General features: G+C 41.0%; 1 protein-coding gene and 1 long non-coding RNA gene across 2 annotated transcripts in view; both read left to right on the forward strand.

The window, feature by feature from the left end:
- LOC115004642 (cortexin-2-like) overlaps positions 1 to 9,482 on the forward strand; it is a 17,487-nt gene extending 8,005 nt beyond the window's left edge. Inside the window, exon 2 of the mRNA XM_029426338.1 lies at positions 8,539 to 9,482. Coding sequence (XP_029282198.1) covers positions 8,612 to 8,875 — 264 coding nt within the window. The 5' untranslated portion in view covers positions 8,539 to 8,611 and the 3' untranslated portion in view covers positions 8,876 to 9,482. The remainder of the gene's footprint in view (positions 1 to 8,538) is intronic.
- A 153-nt stretch (positions 9,483 to 9,635) lies between these two features.
- Positions 9,636 to 17,945, forward strand: LOC115004658 (uncharacterized). The gene is made up of 2 exons (XR_003831856.1): positions 9,636 to 10,558; positions 10,960 to 17,945. It is a non-coding gene; the product is annotated as an uncharacterized LOC115004658 (long non-coding RNA).
- Positions 17,946 to 20,646: the final 2,701 nt, after the last annotated feature.

Consider the following 20,646-nt stretch of genomic DNA (forward strand, 5'->3'; position numbering starts at 1 on the left):
TAATATACATTGAATGGATTTCTCAGGTTTAGAAGTTTCACATGATTTCAGTCCCTCGTTACAGCCTTTAGAAGACGGCGGGTCGCAAGCAGTTGCTCTATGAAATAGTGGAAAATGTCCACGGTGATGTATCTTATCTTCAGTCAGTCCGAAGATTTTCACTTTAATATAAAACAGAAAAGCAGCAAATCTTCGTATCTGAGACGCTGAAAACAGGTGATGGTGATTGTTGCAGCTCTCGTGGAAATTCACATTATTTTGAGCATCATCGATAACAAGATCGGATCAATCAACCAGCCAATCAACCAATCAACCAATCAATCAACCAACCAACCAACCAATCAACCAATCAACCAATCAATCGACCAACCAATCAATCAACCGATCAATCGACCAATCAACCAGCCAATCAACCAATCAACCAACCAACCAACCAATCAATCAACCAACCAATCAATCGACCAATCAACCAATCAATCGACCAATCAACCAGCCAATCAACCAATCAACCAACCAACCAACCAACCAATCAATCAACCAACCAATCAATCGACCAATCAACCAATCAATCGACCAATCAACCAGCCAATCAACCAATCAATCAACCAACCAATTAATCAACCAACCAATCGACCAATCAACCAGCCAATCAACCAATCAACCAGCCAATCAATCAACCAATCAATCACAAACACGTATCTCACAACTTCTGTGTGAAATTCAGAAAGATTTCCTGTTTATTTATTTATTTGTCTGTTAAGCCAAAACTCAACTTCCTGCAGAAGTTTCACATTAAAAGTATCCCAGGAAATGGTGTGATTATACCAACTGATACGTGAGGAGGCTTTTATTGTAAAAGATCTTTGCGGACATTTTACTCAATCTGAAAGGGAAAATATAAACCTGCAGATTAAAACAGTTATTCATTATTATATTATTATTTATTATAACATAAAACATTTATGTTTATGTAGTTTTCAAACAACAACAAAACAGAATTCAAACGTATTTGTCAAACGTTTCCTGAAAGACGTCGAGTTCACAAACTGAGGAAGAAAAATTTAAACTCATTGAACAATAAAATGAAAACAAACACAGCTGGGATGATATCAAATATAATATCAATAAAACAGAGTCACTTCCTGTCACTGTTGTACAACCTGCAGCTGAACATGTGGCGAACACAAAGTCTTGTTCTGTTTTCTCCGCGTGAAGTTTGGAGGAAACTAAATATTTTAGATGAACACGAAGCATCTGTTCAAACCTCAGCTGCTCCCTCTGGGATTTAAACCCTCGACTTCAAACATCGATGCCTTGCTTTGTAACCTGAATCAAACTTTTACCTGCGGAGAGGAAACACAGGGAGGCTGTTTCGCCTGAAGCACAAACAAGCTGCAGTTTCATGAGAATCAGCTGCTGCAGAGCTGAAGTCGTGTTTTATACGTGCAGATACTCTGCAAGTGTTTCCTTTACGTTTAAAATATCAAATCTAAAAAATATCTCCGTCACCTTGACGATGAAAAACGATTCCAGACCGAGAATAAGACGTGGACGTCAGTCACCGTGACATCGCCGGTCGGTTTGTGGACTAGTCTGGTTTGTTTGAAGTTTTGCCCGTCGCCATCTTGGTTTATTGGAACCACAAGTGACACGATAGGCTGAAGTAAAGTACAAAATGTTTCCTTGATGGACTAATAAAACAGAGAACGGATTCATTTAGCTACAATAAATGTTTTGTTTCCTCGCAGTGCGGTTACTCTGGTGTTTTGGTGTCTTTTCTCTCAGTAACTTGTTTTGTTTGGTCTCCCGTGCTGCAGTACCTCTTTCCACCTGAATAGTTACTGATGTGCTGGTGGGGGCGCTGTTTTACCAAAACACAAATATAACATAATGTGGCTGTTTGTTGAGGTCAGGTCGTGTACAAATACACGGCAATTGTTTTTAATTACAATTTATTTTCCTGGTGCCGTTTGCTCCGTCATTTTAAAAGTTAACCAGCTGCCACATGGGGAGGAGCAGAGATCTTTCTTATTGTAATCTGAGAACGAGTATGTGGAACATCTGGAGTGTACGTTAAAAATGCTAAACAATAAAAACAAATGAGCACAAAGAAAAAGGCCTTTAGTTTTCAGTTCTGCATTACAGTACAATCAACATTTACTTTATAGTAATAAGTTAAAGCGTCTGTTGATACCCAGAGTTACGCTTCCTTTAAGGGAACATATTTACATAACGTAGAGCAGGGTCTTCAACGTGCTTCAGGCCAAGGACCCCCAAACTGGTGTAGCATGGAGCAGGAACCCCCTACTGCAGCGGTATTCAAACGAGGGGGAGCTGCTGTCAGAGTTCTGTGCAAGGGGGGGTGCTGTCAGAGTTCTATGCAAGGGAGGTTTGCTGTCGGAGTTCTGTGCAAGGGGGGGTGCTGTCGGAGTTCTGTTTGAGGGGGGGTAGGGTGGATGTGAATGTGCAAAAAGAAATATTTGTTTTTAATTCCTTTATCTACAAACAATTTTGCGACCCCCCCTGTTGAAGACCTATGACGTAGAACATATTTGTAACAACAAATCTAAAAGATAACTTTCACTTCCGCAGTTGCTTTTGAAACATCATAAACTTGTAAACGCCATGAAGCAGCTTTTTATTCTAACATTTGATGCAGTTAAGAAGCACATGATGTAAATCTGTGGTTGGGTAAAATGTGTTATACAGAATTACCAATTACACAAGAGACAACATTAAATCCTCCCCTGATGTTATTCTACAAACACTGAACTCAAAGACAAATCACTTTGTTGTTTTTGTGTTCGACTTAATGTTTCTAACATGTCAGAAATATTGGAAAGATGTCATCTCTGCAGAGACTCGCTCTCCCACGCAGATTGACATCCTCCTCCGTCGCCCACACTCGCTCCTCCACCGACACGTTCTACAGCAGGACTCTCCACTCCACCTCCAGCAGCAGGAAACATTATGCAACAATAAACTGGCATCTTGTGAACGTCGGGTTCAGTGAAGACACACAGAGCAACCGTGATCAGACTCTACGCTGCACACGGCGTCAGACTGCAAACACAGAGTGTGACGATAGTAACCTGGAAGCTGTCTGTGTCTCTTCAAACAATGTCCTCCGAATTACACACACACACACACACACACACACACACACACACACACACACACACACACACACACACACCACACCTCATCTAATCTTTGCTTCTTGTTTCAACCTGTTGCTGCCTGTCTGAGAAAAACAAGTCACTGCTGGTGCAAGAACAGTCTGTCTGTGGGCGGTGAGCTGACCTGTGTGTGTATGTGTGTGTGTGTGTGTGTGTGTGTGTGTGTGTGTGTGTGTGTGTGTGTGTGTGTTGTCTCTAAACCCGACATTATACGGGCTGTGGAGGACAAAATTACCCTTTAATATAAAGTGCTGGCAGCTCTTCATCACACTGTTATATTTGACACTTTAAAAACTGAGAGAAGAAGAGGATGATAAGGAAGAAGAAGAGAAAGAAGATGAAGAGGAAGAGAAAAGAAAAGAAAGGAGGAAGAAGAAGAAGACATGGAGGAGAAGTAAGAAAATTAAGAGGAAGAAGCTCTGACCTCCGCTGAGTTCTCTCTGTGAACCTTTTACGATATTTTTGATTTTTCTGAGGTTTTTCTTCAGATGTTCAGTGAGAGCGACACCTCGAAGATCAGCGGGATATTTTCTGTCACATCTAATTACTTATTTTAGGATTTTCAGCGCAGGACTCTGGAGAACTCTAGAGGACTCTGAAGTACTCTGCAGGGATTCTGGAGGACTCTACAGGACTCTGGAGGACTCCACAGGACTCTGGATGACTCTCCAGGACTCTCAAGGACTCTGCAGGACTCTCCAGGACTCTGCAGGGACTCTGGAGGAATCTGGAGGACTCTGCAGGACTCTGGAGGACTCTGCAGAACTCTGGAGGACTCTGCAGGGACTCTGTAGGACTCTGGAGGACTCTACAGGACTCTGTCGGACTCTGCAAGACTCTGAAGTACTCTGCAGGGATTCTGGAGGACTCCGGAGGACTCTACAGGACTCTGTAGGACTCTGCAAGACTATTGAAGTACTCTGCAGGGATTCTGGAGGACTCTACAGTACTCTGCAGGGACTCTGCAGGACTCCGGAGGACTCTACAGGACTCTGTAGGACTCTGCAAGACTCTGAAGTACTCTGCAGGGATTCTGGAGGACTCTACAGGACTCTGGTGGACTCTGGAAGACTCTACAGGACTCTGCAGGACTCTGGAGGACTCTACAGGACTCTGCAGAACTCTGGAGGACTCTGCAGGGACTCTGCAAGACTCTGGAGGACTCTACAGGACTCTGGTGGACTCTGGAGGACTCTACAGGACTCTGCAGGACTCTGCAGAACTCTGGAGGACTCCACAGGGACTCTGCAAGACTCTGGAGGACTCTACAGGACTCTGCAGGGACTCTGCAGGACTATGGAGGACTCTACAGGACTCTGTAGGACTCTGGAGGACTCTACAGGACACTGCAGGGACTCTGCAAGACTCTGAACTACTTTGCAGGGATTCTGTAGGACTCTACAGGACTCTGCAGGACCTTTGAGGACTCTACAGGACACTGTAGGACTCTGCAAGACTCTGAAGTACTCTGCTGGGATTCTGGAGGACTCTACAGGACTCTGGTGGACTCTGGAGGACTCTAAAGGACTCTGCAGAACTTTGGAGGACTCTGCGGGACTCTGAAGGACTCTGCAGGGAGTCTGCAGGACTCTGGAGGACTCTGCAGGACACTGAAGGGAATCATCAGGACTCTGGAGGACTCTGCAGGACTCTGGAGGGCTCTGCAAAACTCTGGAGGAACCTGCAGGGACTCTGCAAGACTCTGGAGGACTCTACAGGACTCTGGTGGACTCTGGAGGACTCTACAGGACTCTGCAGGACTCTGGAGGACTCTACGGGCCTCTGGAGGACTCTGGAGGACTCTACAGGACACTGCAGGGACTCTGCAAGACTCTGAACTACTTTGCAGGGATTCTTTAGGACTCTACAGGACTCTGCAGGACTTTTGAGGACTCTACAGGACACTGTAGGACTCTGCAAGACTCTGAAGTACTCTGCTGGGATTCTGGAGGACTCTACAGGACTCTGGTGGACTCTTGATGACTCTACAGGACTCTGCAGGACTCTGGAGGACTCTGAAGGAATCTACAGGACTCTGCAGGACTCTGCAGGACTCTGCAGGACTCTGCAGAACTTTGGAGGACTCTGCAAGACTCTGAAGTACTCTGCAGGACTCTGGAGGACTCTGCAGGACTCTGGATGACTCTGCAGGGACTCTGCAGGACTCTGCAAGACTCTGAAGTACTCTGCAGGGATTCTGGAGGACTCCACAGGACTCTGTAGGGACTCTGCATGACTCTGGAGGACTCTGCAGGACTCTGAAGGGACTCATAAGGACTCTGGAGGACTCTGCAGGACTCTGGAGGACTCTACAGGACTCTGTAGGACTCTGCAAGACTCTGAAGTACTCTACAGGACTCTGGAGGACTCTGCAGGGACTCTGCAGGACTCTGGAGGACTCTGCAGGACTCTGAAGGGACTCATCAGGACTCTGGAGGACTCTGCAGGGAGTCTGCAGGACTCTGGAGGACTCTGCAGGACACTGAAGGGAATCATCAGGACTCTGGAGGACTCTGCAGGACTCTGGAGGGCTCTGCAGAACTCTGGAGGACTCTGCATGACTCTACAGGACTCTACAGGACTCTGCAGGACTCTGCAGGGACTCTGCAGGACTCTGGAGGACTCTGCAGGACTCTGGAGGACTGTGTAGGGACTCTGCAAGACTCTGGAGGACTCTACAGGACTCTGTAGGACTCTGCAAGACTCTGAAGTACTCTGCAAGGATTCTGGAGGACTCTACAGGACTCTGTAGGACTCTGGATGACTCTACAGGACTTTGCAGGACTCTGGAGGACTGGAGGACTCTACAGGGAATCTGCAATACTCTGAAGGACTCTACAGGACTTTGCAGGGACTCTGCAAGACTCTGAAGTACTCTACAGGACTCTGTAGGACTCTGCAAGACTCTGAAGTACTCTGCAGGGATTCTGGAGGACTCTACAGGACTCTGCAGGACTCTGCAGAACTCTGGAGGAGTATGCAGGGAATCTGCAAGACTCTGGAGGACTCTACAGGACTTTGCAGGGACTCTGCAAGACTCTGAAGTACTCTACAGGACTCTGTAGGACTCTGCAAGACTCTGAAGTACTCTGCAGGGATTCTGGAGGACTCTACAGGACTCTGCAGGACTCTGGAGGACTCTGACTCTGCAGAACTCTGGAGACCTCTACAGGACTCTGGAGGACTCTGGAGGGACACTGGAGGACTCTGCAGGACTCAGCAGGGACTCATCGGGACTCTGCCGGACCCTGCAAGACTCTGGAGGACTCTGCATGACTCTACAGGACTCTGTAGGACTCTGCAAGACTCTGAAGTACTCTGCAGGGATTCTGGAGGACTCTACAGGACTCTGCAGGACTCTGGAGGACTCTGGAGGACTCTGACTCTGCAGAACTCTGGAGACCTCTACAGGACTCTGCAGGACTCTGGAGGACTCTGGAGGACTCTGACTCTGCAGAACTCTGGAGGACTCTGACTCTGCAGAACTCTGGAGGACTCTGCAGAACTCTGGAGGACTCTGCAGGACTCTGCAGGACTCTGCAGGACTCTGGAGGGACACTGGAGGACTCTGCAGGACTCAGCAGGGACTCATCAGGACTCTGCCGGACTCTGCAGGACTCTGGAGGACTCTGGAGGACTCTGCAGGACTCTGGAGGACTCTGCAGGACTCAGGAGGGACACTGGAGGACTCTGCAGGACTCAGCAGGGACTCATCAGGACTCTGCCGGACTCTGCAGGACTCTGGAGTACTCTGGAGGACTCTGCAGGACTCTGGAGGACTCTGCAGAACTCTGGAGGACTCTGCAGGACTCTGGAGGACTCTGCAGGACTCTGCAGTTTTTGCTGCTGTGTGTGTTCAGGTGTGTTTTTATCTTGTAACAATGCCGACTCAGCTCAAAATGGCTCCAGTTAATCTGTAGAATTCAGTTTAAAAGGGATTCATTTCCAGGACAGACAGAAACGTACGAGCTGCATTTTTAAAGGTTTCTCTCCTGCAGAACTTCGGGAGCTGAAGCTGATCTGAATAGAAATGTAGAAGAAGAGTGAAATATTAAATAGGGCGGGGGGGGGGGGGGGGGGGCAGACTGTGCAGACACAGCTTAATCCTCCGCAGACGTCCTGCAGCCTCATGTTCTGGGATCTCACTCGTCATGAAGTTTAAAACACTGAGAATCATTCCTGACAGTTCTGCAGGTAAACAATCATTTCATTGTGTATTCATTAACTCACGATGTCCTCAGTAACTGAGCGAGAACTTAAAGTGTTAATGAACACCAGCACGTCCTGCTGCTTTTTATTTATAAAGTTTCTTATGTTTCGTCCTGTGAAGCGCTACACAAATGTACTTTATTAATACTTTAATGATTATTTATCGCAGTACTTCTGCTCCTCGACATTTAACAGACAAAATTAGTCAAATAAACTCAGAATGTTCTGATGTTTTCTTTCCTCTCGTCGACGAGTTCTAGAAGATAAATAGTGTGAAGGGTTCATCTTAAATTGGGGCCAAAAAATTCAAAGTTTCATGAAACCAGCACATGATTTATGTTTCCACCAAGTTTCTCTTTAGTCGACCTTCAAGTTTTGAACACAGAAAGATGCACAGACGGGGAAAAAACAACATTTGAAGCCAATTGAGTTTGGCTTTTAATCTCCGTGTGGGAAGCAAAACGAAGATCTTTCTTCTCTCTGTCCACAGCGATCTGTAGAAAACAAAACGCCGCCCACAGGCTGCTGGCGTGAGAACAAGAAGAAGCTGAAGACGTAAACTTATCAAACAGCTTTATGAAGATATCTCAACTAATAAATCAGAGACAAAATGTCTCCCGGCAAGATGTCTTTGGTCAGATTGTCTCAATATTTTGGGTATTTTTGCCGTGATTTTGGTGACAAACCAGGTTGTACCACTAAAACTGAAACGTTTAATATGTAACATTTTCGCACTAAAATGTCTAAAAACTACGAGATCTTTGTTGTATATTTAGTTTACTTACATTATCCCAAATGTTTCCAACTATTTCCAGAGAAATGTGTCAGATGAAGCGATCGAATTCCAGGAGAAAATAAAGATTAAAGTCACAAATGTACTATGAATTTATGAGTTGACCTTTTTCCAAAATGTTCGACTTTTTTCCAAAATGTTGGACATTTTCCTCTCGATGTTCGACGTGTTATTAAAATGTATCAGCTCTGTGTTTTATATTTAGTGAGTTGTGTTCAGATAAATGTATAATTCTCCTGAAGGTGTTTTAATAAATAATGTAATATAATAATATATAATAACATAATTTGTCATATATTTTCATTATGTTGAGTATATTTCTATTTATCCTCTTATAATTGTAATAATATTTTGCAGGCGTCTCCTCTCCGCTTTCTGAAGACGATGTTTCGGAGGAAGAGGATCGTCTAAACCGACCGTCCATCCCAACATGGCCGACGACCTCTACAGCAGCACCTTCTCCGCGTCTGACTCGGACATCTCCTCCTCCTCGTCCTCGTCCTCCTCCACGACCGCCTCCTTCCTCACGCTCGAGCAGCGGGCGGCCTTCATCTTCGTCCTCATCCTCTTCATCTTCCTAGGGCTGCTGATCGTCCGCTGTTTCCGGATCCTGCTGGACCCATACCGGAGCATGCCGTCCTCCACGTGGACGGACTACATGGAGAAGGACACCTTCGACTACCGGATTTCCTGACAGGCAGCCTGAGAGGCAGCAACCCTGACGTACACGGGTTAAACTGAGGCGACGACCACACAGAGTGAAGCAGACACACAGGCGCACAATTACAACCTACAATTATGGATATTTAGTTTAATTCTTTCGTCTCTCCTCTTTAAAAACCTGCCGTTTGTTTCATGGATACAAATCCGGTGGAATTAGGGACACAAAAACATAATTTTCCAGGATTGATTCCACATTTACAACTTTACATTCAACTTTAATTACACATTGTTCTTCAAAATAAAGTGCAGTTAATGCAAAAACCCTTCAGTTCATTCTGACGGCATAACAACTGACAGAAGCATTTAAAAATATGAAAGATGGAGATGAACATTAATCTAACGCTGAAGCTCAACATTCTTTACAACATAACATAAATCTAATTCTTACAACATAAAATAAGTTTCAGCTAAAACTGAAGAAAACTTGAAAATAAAATTAGATAAGAGATTTAATATCCTTTTCTTTTAAAATCATTAAACAATCTCAACTCGTTATTTAAATGTAACTTGTTATAAACTTGTTACATATGTTACTTGTCTAAAGAGATATACATTTTGAAAACCAATAATTAACTTAAGTTGGGAAGAAATAATGTAAAAACTGAAGTTTGTCCTAAACTATATATATATAAATATAAATATATATATATATATATATATATATATATATATATATATATGACAAATTATGTTATTATATATATAAAAAATAAAACTAAGGCAATAAATGAGGAGGCCCCTGAAGTAAAGTCCTCCGTCATTGTTAACAGTAAACAGCTGTTTTTAGTTCACGACTTTAAACCCTCAAACAAAGTATGTTTCACTCCTAACGGGTGACTTACATCTAATGACTCACATTTAGTGACTCACATTTAATGACTACAGTTAGACGGTTGTTCGTGCCTGGGAAAGCAACCGTTTGGGGAAAACGTGCGCCTTGTGTTTTTTCTGCGTATTGTCTGATTGTCGCCTCAGTCTGCCTGGCAGGCAGGACATCTGGGCAAAAAACTAAAACACAGCGTCATAAAACAGTGTTTTTATAAGTTATAAATGAAGAAATTTAACAACAATTTTCAGCTTTAAGAAAGCAGATCACGAACGACGGATTTTAGTGACCGTTTCACAAAAGCAGTTTTTGAAGAATTAGTTTGACAAATGATTGGCGTCATAAATTGCAGATTTTTCTGCCTGTTGCTGTGATTTTCTGCCCAGATCTGGAAGGTTGTAGAAATCCGTCCAGCGAGCCGCTGCAGGATCAGCAGCGCTGCGGCGAGAAGGCTTTCTACGACCTCTGAACGTCCATCAAACTGCCTGCCAGGCGGCATGTTGGGGTTGCTGTTTCTCACATCAGAAGAACTTTTTTTATTTATCTTTTTTACTTTAAGTTAACTTTTATGAACAGATTCATTCAGAGAACTTGTGCTGCGGACACCGGTGAGCAGTGAGCTGATGTTTCTGAGCGAGGACAAGCTGGTTGATTGTCACTAAGACTCCCCGTCTTAGTGACAATGTCTGAAACGGCGGCGGGCAGCTCGGTGGCGTGTCCGGCCGCAGCTCTGGGGAAACAAGAGCCTGTCAATCACTTCTTCGGGTGTTCGGCCACGAAACCAACCATCAGTTTCTAAAAATGGAGAAAAAGCTGCCAGACCCAGAGGTAGGTCTGTATCCAAGCATCATGCAAATCTGCAAAATTACACTTGAGATAGTGACCAGAAGTCTCTGTAGACATATATATATATATATATATATATATATATATATATGTATATATATAAATATAAATATAAGGCGACTGTTAAAAGCTTAATGTATTTTAACTGACACTAACACCACCTTCATGGACTGCTGCTGCTGTGAAACATCAATATCAGTCGACTCACCGGCAGGTCGTCACTATTTTGATAATCGATTAATCATTAAAGTAATTTTTCAGCCTCTCAAATATGGAGATTTGCTGCTTTTCTCTGTTTTATATGAAATTAAAGTGACAACACAAGACTTTGAGAGACACATTAATGAAGTTAAAGCAGAACTGGTTGTGTTTCTCTCCTGCAGCAGCAGACGACCCTCAGGCTGCAGAAACTCTCATGGACGTCCTCGTGGTCGGAGGAGCTGTGTTCCCCGAGGGGAGGAAAGTGGGTTTGAATTCGCTGAAAAAAATCTGAGAGGAAATGAAAGGATGCTTCTTACTGAACGATTCATTTCCTGTTTGGATGAAGTCGCAGGAAACGGAGGAGGAACATCAAGTGATAAGTTTCCTTCTTTTCTGGGTTTATTTCTGTAATGTCACCTCATGGCCCTGCTGGAGGTCTTAACCCTCAGATTGAACACCGCCGTCGTATCCTCCCTTCACTTGGTGAATATTTAAAAGCATTGGAGGCTCTCCGGAGGGGTCCTCTCTGCAGGGAGGGGGCCGATCCTTCGCCTGCAGGAGAGAAACATCGACAGAAACCAAAAGCGTATTTCTTTGTCTTTATTTCTGTTTCTGAAGAGACTGCCATCGTCTCCGTGCTGAAGCCTCTGCTGACTGAGCGCAGCGGGATCACATCTGACTGTGATGGATGGATTTTACTTTTTTGGGTTGAAAGTTTTCTATAAAGGATTCGGGGCCTCGCAGACATCAGAGATGGAAAATATAAAAAAGGCCCAGCAGGATTTCATCAGCGCACAACTGAGAACCGCTGAAGAGTTTCATTTCAACAATAATAAGGATCCATTTTTTAAATTAGCCCGTCGTCGTTCTGTCTAACTCGGGTTTTATTTTCATGGCGTTTTATCTTCGCTGGCACTGAGTCGCCTGCTGAGCTTCAAAAAGCGTCAAGATTTCTGTTAATGCTGGAGAATCTGTTCAGTGACAACAGTGACGGATAAAAACGTTGTTTTCATAGCAAACATTTCTGACTCTTTGAAGCAGAAAATCTGTCCCCTTTTTCAAATTTGGACAGAATGTTTCTCATATTTCTGGATTCAAAACATCCAAATTTGCACTTTCTGCGTCTTCTGTCTTCACCTCGACTACCTGGAGTCTTTTAATCCAAATTTGGACACAATTTCACAATTTTGGACACAAAATGTTCCCAAAAAGAGACGCTTGTCTGTCCCGTCTAAGCTTCACCCAGGCTCTGTCTTTTTTAATTTTCTATTACACATTTAAAAAAGAAAGCATTCTACCCCAAACTGATTTAAATGCCTTTAGAGGAGCGTAACCCGACTCCACCCGGATATTTAAAAAATCATCTGTCAAATTTGGACAAAAATACCTTTTTGGGTCGAGCGCGCTGGAATCACCAACGCTGGCTGTGATTGGCTGAGACGCTGGCACAGTTTTATGTTTTTTTGGGATTTTCTTGCTCTTCAGTCGTCCTCAGTTTGTCTGAGGGGAAATGAAGCTTCTGATGGAAAGATCCTCGATCTTATTCTGAAAATGTAAAGTCTATACACACACACACACACACTTTTATTATTGTTCCCCACAGCAGTGAGGACACACACACGCACACACTCAATGATATACAGTATAAAAGTGTAACCACACCTAAAGTACTGCCTTTGTATTCACATGCACGTCTTGTAAGCGCACACACACACACACTGCTAAATGAAACATAATGCATACACTTTTTGTCTCCACACACACACACATGCACACACGCACACACACACAATCCCAGCCGCTCACTGCCGAACCACACCCTCCAACCGACTTCACTTCCTGTCTCTTTTTCACCTTTTTCCATCTCAAGCTCACCTGTATTCACTTTATCTTCCTGCAGGCTTTCTTATCATTGTGGCTTCTCCCTCAATCTGACGTTTCTTTAAATTTAATTTAGCTTCACAGGCCTGACGGGTGAAATACATTTGTGTTGCAGTAGCATAAGAAAAATACTCGATAAAGGAAGAAAGAGCAATAAAAAGGAGGACGTCTCTGTCTTATCTCGCCTCTCGCTGGAAGAACTCTCATTACTCTGCTGTCAGCTGCTGCAGGAGGGAAAGAAATCTGTATAGAGGCTTTTATTTAAGTCGTAGGACAGGTGTGTGCATACCCGGTGTTACGCTGTGGGGACCGATGTAGGTTTACACACCTACATTGTGGGGACTTGCAGCCCATTCAAACAAACAAGGCTAGTTTAAGTTTTTTACTTTGGGTCAAATTTTGGTTTTAGGGTGGTTTATCTCTTCTTACTTGCCTACATTGTGGGGACACATTGACTGGTTTATACACCTACATTGTGGGGACACACTGACCGGTTTACATATTACATTGTGGGGACACGCTGACCAGTTTATACACCTACATTGTGGGTACTACTGACTGGTTTATACACCTACATTGTGGGGACACACTGACCAGTTTATACACCTACATTGTGGGGACACACTGACTGGTTTATACACCTACATTGTGGGGACACACTGACTGGTTTATACACCTACATTGTGGGTACTACTGACTGGTTTATACACCTACATTGTGGGGACACACTGACCGGTTTGCACACTACATTGTGGGGACACACTGACCGGTGTACACACTACATTGTGGAGACACACTGACCAGTTTATACACCTACATTGTGGGGACACACTGACCAGTGTACACACTACATTGTGGGGACACACTGACCAGTTTATACACCTACATTGTGGGGACACGCTGACAGGGTTACACACCTACATTGTGGGGACACACTGACCGTTTTACACACCTACATTGTGGGGACTTGTGTCCAATATCAGCCAAATAAGGGTGTTAAAGTTTTTTTTTTTAGGGATAGCGTTTGGTTTTAGGTAACTTCTTACGTTATGGGGACAAACTAAAGTTTATACACCTACATTGTGGGAACTCACTGACCTGTGTCTACACCTACGTTGTGGTGAATCAATTTCGGACAAGTAAGGGTGTTTTTAGTTTTTTCTTTATGTTCATATTTTAGGGCGGTTCATCTAGTCTTATGTTGTGGGGACAATCATAGCTTTACACACCTACATTGTGGGGACTAGGGCCGAGAACATGCTTTGTTATTTCCGTACCTTGAGTGAAGCTTTTTTTCTGAACACCGCAACATAGTGTTTACATTTCAGTTACAAATATTCACTTCACTTATCCTGTTGGTTACAGGTGAAGATCAGTTAATCTGATTTTAGCCCATTTAGTCCTACATCTTAATTATTCTGCTGCTGTGTGTTAATATAGCTTGTTTTCCCGGGATGACAGTGATAACTTTAATTATTACCTGCTTAAAGAGCACACCGGGACATATGGAAACAACACGGAGAGAGCTGAATGTGAAGGGGGAAAAAACATCTGAGAGCACAACTTTTTAAGTCTGTGAGACGACGGAGACAGAAACACAGTGAGAGAATTTAGCTAAATCCATCAAGATAAACTCGAGAGAGCAGCGAGAGACGAAGAGAAAAGAGAAAGCGAGACATCAATTAAGCCTCCACAGCTAAACACAGCAGGCAGAGCCTCAGGCCGACATCACCCAACAGAAACATCAAAAAGACGTCATGAAGAGAGGAAAATATACAAGTTGAGACTAAATAAAAACACAATGTCTCTCAGTAATCGTGAGTTTGCAGAGGAAGAAAAATTAGAATACAAATAAGAGAAAAATTTGCCTGGTGATAATTTAAAGCAGGGAAGCCAAAACTGAAACTTAAAGGTGGGTCAAAAGCAAGATACAAAATGATGCAAGTCTCTAAAGGTTCCTTAATCTAAATGTCTTTTGTCCATTTACCATTTTCTCTGCGTCTTTTTCGACACACAAAAAATATTACACTTACATATTTATATAAATAAAATTGCAACCTTACAATTTTTATTTTATTTTTAAAAACAAAAAAAGTATGCTTTAAAAATATTCTAAAAATTGTAGCGCTTTTGTTCCTTCCTAGTTATTATAAATATATCATTAATGTAATTCACTTTGACTACCCAACTCTGGCAGATAACTAAAGTTGAGTAGCGCTAAAACAATTAGTCAATTAATATTTAATTATAATTATAATAGTCCCACGACGGGGAAATTTACCCCGAAAGTCTCTAAAGTTTTTAGTATTATTGAGATTATTGATTTTGATTCTTGCAATACCTTATGTTGATAAAATTAAGATGAGTTTAAAAAAAATTCTTATTCATACCAATGACAAAAAGAATAAAAACGCAAACTAATTCAATCAATTACATTTCTACTTTATTATATTAAAACAATTAATTTTATATCAACAACTAAATTCTAGTTGTTTAAAATTGATATTAAGAATAAGGAGAATGCAGAAAAATTAACACTTAGTGTAAGTTCAAATTGTATTCTTGGTACAAAAGTGAAAAACAATTTTGCTTTACAAACTTTTCTCATGATTTTTATTTCAAGATTATTGTTATTGAACAGTTTATATATTATAACATAAACATTTAGAATTCAATTCTTTATATTATCATTATATTTTTTTATAAAAATGTTTTACTTATTATTATACCCATTCAAATTTAGCAGAAAATTATTAGAAAGGTAATAAAAAAATATATATATTTTATCTCGGGTATATAAATTTGTTAAAATCACAATTTCACTCGTCTTGTCATTTCCGATCTTCCGTACTTTTGTTGATTCATCAGTTTATTTCCTTCAAATAGAAAAGAATCCGTCTAATTTAATCACAGACTGTTATGGAAAGATGTTCATACCTTTGTTGTCTTAATTCAAATACGTTTCAAACTAACTCACATTTTGGCGGTGCGTTCACTTTTCTCGTTCAGGTTTCAGCAGAAGCTTGTGTTAGTGCGTCTGAGCCCTTTAATTCTGCTGTCTGCCTTTCAGCCATCTTCCTCCTCCCTCTCGACTTTCAGCCTTCCTTTTGCTTACTCATCCTCTTGATCACTTTCCTCGTCCTCTTCATCATCCTGTCGTCTTCCCACACCTTCGTCCCTCCTCTGTCGCATCATAAAGTTCACTGCTCTCCTCCTCCTTGCCTTACACTAAACCTGTTTACATGGGATTAGAAACTCCAGCAGTTTGTCGCTGCTGTTTTTTACCCTTTAAAGGAGTCGGGACTGGTTTCTGTTTTCTGGTGTTCATGTAAAATTTTGGGAACTATTATTTCTTGTTCACATTTTGCTCGAAGGGAAACATCCACCCTCAGTGCTGGATGGATTACAGACTATAGAGCAATGAAGGAAGGTTTTGGCCAAAAATCTGAGCTGTTAAATCCATAAATGTGATGTGAAGTGATGCTATGCATGAAGAGAAAATCTTCAGGTGCCAAGTTTTTTTAGGGGTGTCACGATTCTCCGATTTAAATTTCGCCTTCTAAGGTCACAATGCACGATTTTTGATTTGTATTTTTTTCCCACTTTGCCATTGTTAGACTATGAAAAGGTAAACATCAACAGATCATTAGTTGTATTTAATTTGCAATGCCAATAATACATTTCAGCAGTCAATATGCTGCTGCAAGAACGAGTCCTAAAACTCCCAAAAATGTGTTAGCACTTCCTGTTCCCTTGCCTCGAAGTCGATGGGTTTTTTAATCGTTTTTTGGTTGCCTGAAGGTTTACGACATTTTCTACGACATAAAATACATCAGCAAATACCCAACTCGTGAATTTTGAAGCTTTTACGTGTCTTGTCAACAAGTGGCTAAATGAGACTAAACGTCATCACGCTAACATTAGCCACCTTTAGTTTAGCGGTGATGACGTCATGTGACCTGCTGTAGCTCCTTTATAGCCCAACGTTAGCTTTTTACTTCTGGAGATTGAATTCACGTTTCAAAAATCATAAAAGTGTTAATCTGTGGAGATTATCCTGCTGGACAAAAATTTTAAATATCATAAACGTTTGTTTGCCACAGAGATTATATTCTGCTTTAATCCAAAATCCAACGGTACATCCCGTACCGTAAAGAGCAGTGTAGACGCACAATTGATTTTAAGGGGAGTTAGCATGACCGCGGTTCTTTGAAACGTGACTGCAGTTACAAAAAGACACCAGATCTTCGCCGAATCTCCGACTCCGCCGTTGGCTGTTGTGCTTCAAAAAGTTCCGTCTTTTAAGTGTTTTTGTATTTTTCTTCGGACGCTCGCAAGTAGGCGTGCGTGAAGAGAAAACAAAATACTTCCTGCTTTTGATTTTGATGATGGAACTTTAAAACACATTTTTATTGATTTTGCATCAAAATCGTGGCACCCAGACAAGTTCTGTTTTTATGTCTTTTGAATGTTTGGACTTTGGGTGGATTTTCCTTCCTGTTGCGTGTGTTTGCCCTGAAACTGTGAAGTCTCTTGTTTTAAATGCATTTCTCTTTAAAAACAAACTGCTCCTGTTTTGTTGTTGTTTACAGAAACAAACAACGACGACTGTAAATGTAAAGTCTTTCTGGGTTTGGATGAAGCAATTAAACGTCAGAAGGAATTTAAACACCACTGAAGTCAATTCATTGAAACCTTTTAATTTGAAAATACGACACACGCAACATTAATTTCTAAAACGACACAGTATCTTAATTGAAATTCAGAAAAGAAATGGCCTATTAGAACTAAATATTATTTCATAAATATAAATGTAATGGTGTGTAAAGTTTCACATTTAATACGAGCATAAGACACAGACGTGATTTTCAAAGTAAAATATTTCAATGCTGTGGTTTTTGTGCCTGGGAATTACAAAATATAATTACAAAAGATATTTCCAAATTCCAATTTTCAATGTATGAATAATTAAACGCAGACATTTCAGTGGTTTTTAATAATTTACTTATTTCCTGTAATAACTGAAATGCGTTAAATTACAACCATATTATTCGTTGTTTGAAGTCACACCCAGCTGTTTTTGTTTTCTTGTTTTTCCTACAGCGTCGATGACGTGCAGGTTGTGTGTATATGTTTGCGTGATCAGAGCTCCTCTATATTTTCTAAGTGGTTGAAAGTTGTCGTAACAAAACCGAAGTGCAGATTTATCTTCCTGCCTTCCGTCTGAGCTCTTTTATGAGTCCGCGCTCTTGTTTTGTAAAGAAATAAAACTTCCTCTTGGACCAAACCTTAGTTTTGGATGTGTACTTTTTTCAGTACGTGACCAGGTGCAAACAACAAATACATGTTTTCGTTCTTTTCTCTAAAACTCAAATCAGTATGTGTGGTGTCTCGTAATAACTGTGTCTAGAAAAGACTCTTAATTTGAAAAACTGTAATATATGTATTGTATTTATAATTTATAAAATTAAATAATGTATATCCCCCCATATACATAGTATGTAAATCATTGATCACTTTCATTTTAACATCTGCACAAATGTTAATTATCACATAAGTCTTCATTAAATCACACATAAGTGTCATTTTATATGTGAAATATCTGAAAATCACGTGAATTAAAACATGTGATTTTTATCATTCTTTTGTTGGTGCTTTAAAGGATTTCATAGGTATTTGATTCTTGAATTTTTATTATTATTTAGTTACATGCTAAATATATACTTTTTGAGATTCACTTAAATGTAGTATTTTTAAATCTAAAAAAATTCCATATTCTTTGTTCAATTAATTCCTTTATGTGTAATTTCTAAAAGGTTATTATATCATATTTAAAGGTGTAACGTCTTTGATTTCTGTAAAATACGTCACAAGTTTGACCACAAATGTAGGAAAAAAACTATTTTTAGAGATTATTTATGTTTAATTTGCACAATATGGCCGTTACGAGTATCTTGTAAATTAAATATATTAAACGGGAAATCAAGTGGAAAAATGGGTGAGGTGCTTTGTCGATTGTTATTTTATAATATATATATTTTTTTGTAACCAGATTTCTTAAAATGCAAATAGAAATAAGTTAATACAATTTGTAAAAACATATCACAAAAAGAGAAGAATCTCCGTCTTAATTCTCAGAAATGTTTCTGCGTTAATGCATCTGTAATAATACACTTTTACTCTTTATTCTGATAATACTTATATTATCTAACTTTGAATGCAGGAAACGCTTTTATAATTAAAATAGTTACACCCACCTAATAAATCACATAAATAAATCTACTAATTAGCACAAACTTAAGAATAGTTTCTCTTTGCTGTTTAATCTTCAGTTTAAATAAATAAAAAGCTCCAACACAAAGTGACGTGTTTCGACGGCTGGTTTGAGTTTATTTTATTTGCATTTTGTCTCTAAACTTGAAAACAGAGTTGAAACGCTTTTTAAAAGGGAGATCAGGAATAAGCAGCGTTTGGACACTAAGCTGCTTCACATCGTCTCTGTGCAGACAGTCATATGGAAATCTAATATTAGTCTGTATCTCTGTGTGTGTGTGTGTGTGTGTGTGCATGTGTGTGTGTGTGTGTGTGTGTGCGTGTGTGTGTGTGTGTGCGTGTGTGTGCGTGTGTGAGTGTGCGTGTGTGTGTGTGTGTGAGTCAGCACACTGAAGGCTGACAGATGGTCGTCGGGCAACAAAACACAACAAGCTGTGACTGAAAAACAGATTTGAGTGACAACAAATAATCCAAAATGTCCATTTAGGAAAAGCTTTTATTCCTTCCACATGTGATAACACTGAAATATTCATGATGAGAAACTTGAAATTACTGTTTTTGTCAATGGAGCCTTGTGGCTTTGATGAGAGCATAGATAACGGCTTCAGATTCAGTGTCTCTTCGTGGTCGTTTTAAGTCCCTTTGTTCTCCTGTATTCTGCAAGGTAAAAATAGTTTAGTCACGGAGTCTGGTGTGTTTGAAGAGAGCATATATAACAGCTTCAGTCTCTAGTCACATAGAGATGTCTGACAGCGAGGTAAAGAGGTGAAAATATTCTAAATATAGCGTACACTTAAACTCACATTGATTTTATTAGGTGGGCCTTTCTCTTAGCGGCTAAAAGACGTTTCACGGCTTCTCCCGTTATAGTGCGTCTTCGTTGTGTTATTGCGTGACTAACGTGTCTTCAGCAGTACATTGATCTTCTTGTCGACTACTCTGTCGGTAATACACTGTATGTACAGTAGCCTGTATGTAAACTGTGTGTGCAACAGCATCCTGCAGAAACCTGCGTCAGGTCTTAGATTTTAGCAGGAAAATAGCATTTAAAGGTTAAAACATAAGCACTTCAGATTTGAATACATTCGAAACACTACTGGGAAGCTACTGAATGATTGAAAAACGCTTAAAAAAACAAAAGCAATGGACTCGCCCTTTAAATCTGCACACATTTCGATGCTAATCTTCCAGTTTGTGAAGCAACGACTGCTGGTTTTTGTACAGCGCTTTGTTCTGTAGTGTATCTGAAATATATTACATATATTATATTAGACTTTCTGTGTGTTCTATTAATGTGGACTCCGTGTCGATCAAGTAAATCTGCTGCGACTTGAATGTGTTTTATGTTTCAGCAGAGGGGCACCTGAGGGACGTTTGATCAATTAATCAGCAGCTGTGGGAGCGGAGCCCCCGCAGAGCTCGTCTGTCATGACTCCCTAAACACTTGAACGCAGCGCGGCTATCATTTGTGACTACATGAGGTATTGATCGATAAAGCTTCAGGGCCTCACAGAGACTCTATTAAAGACACAAATCCTCCATTAATCCAGACACTTTGTTTTATTATTATTATAGAAATATAAAGTGTTTTTGGAGTCATTTTGTGTTGTTTTGAGTCTTTGTGGTCATTTTGAGTCTTTGTGGTCATGCATGTCCTCGGTAATCATGAAGTTACTTTCATTGAAATCTAACTGGTAGTTATGGAGGTATGAGCA

This window comes from Cottoperca gobio, unplaced genomic scaffold (assembly GCF_900634415.1).
Source record: "Cottoperca gobio unplaced genomic scaffold, fCotGob3.1 fCotGob3_158arrow_ctg1, whole genome shotgun sequence".
NCBI classification, from domain to species: domain Eukaryota; kingdom Metazoa; phylum Chordata; class Actinopteri; order Perciformes; family Bovichtidae; genus Cottoperca; species Cottoperca gobio.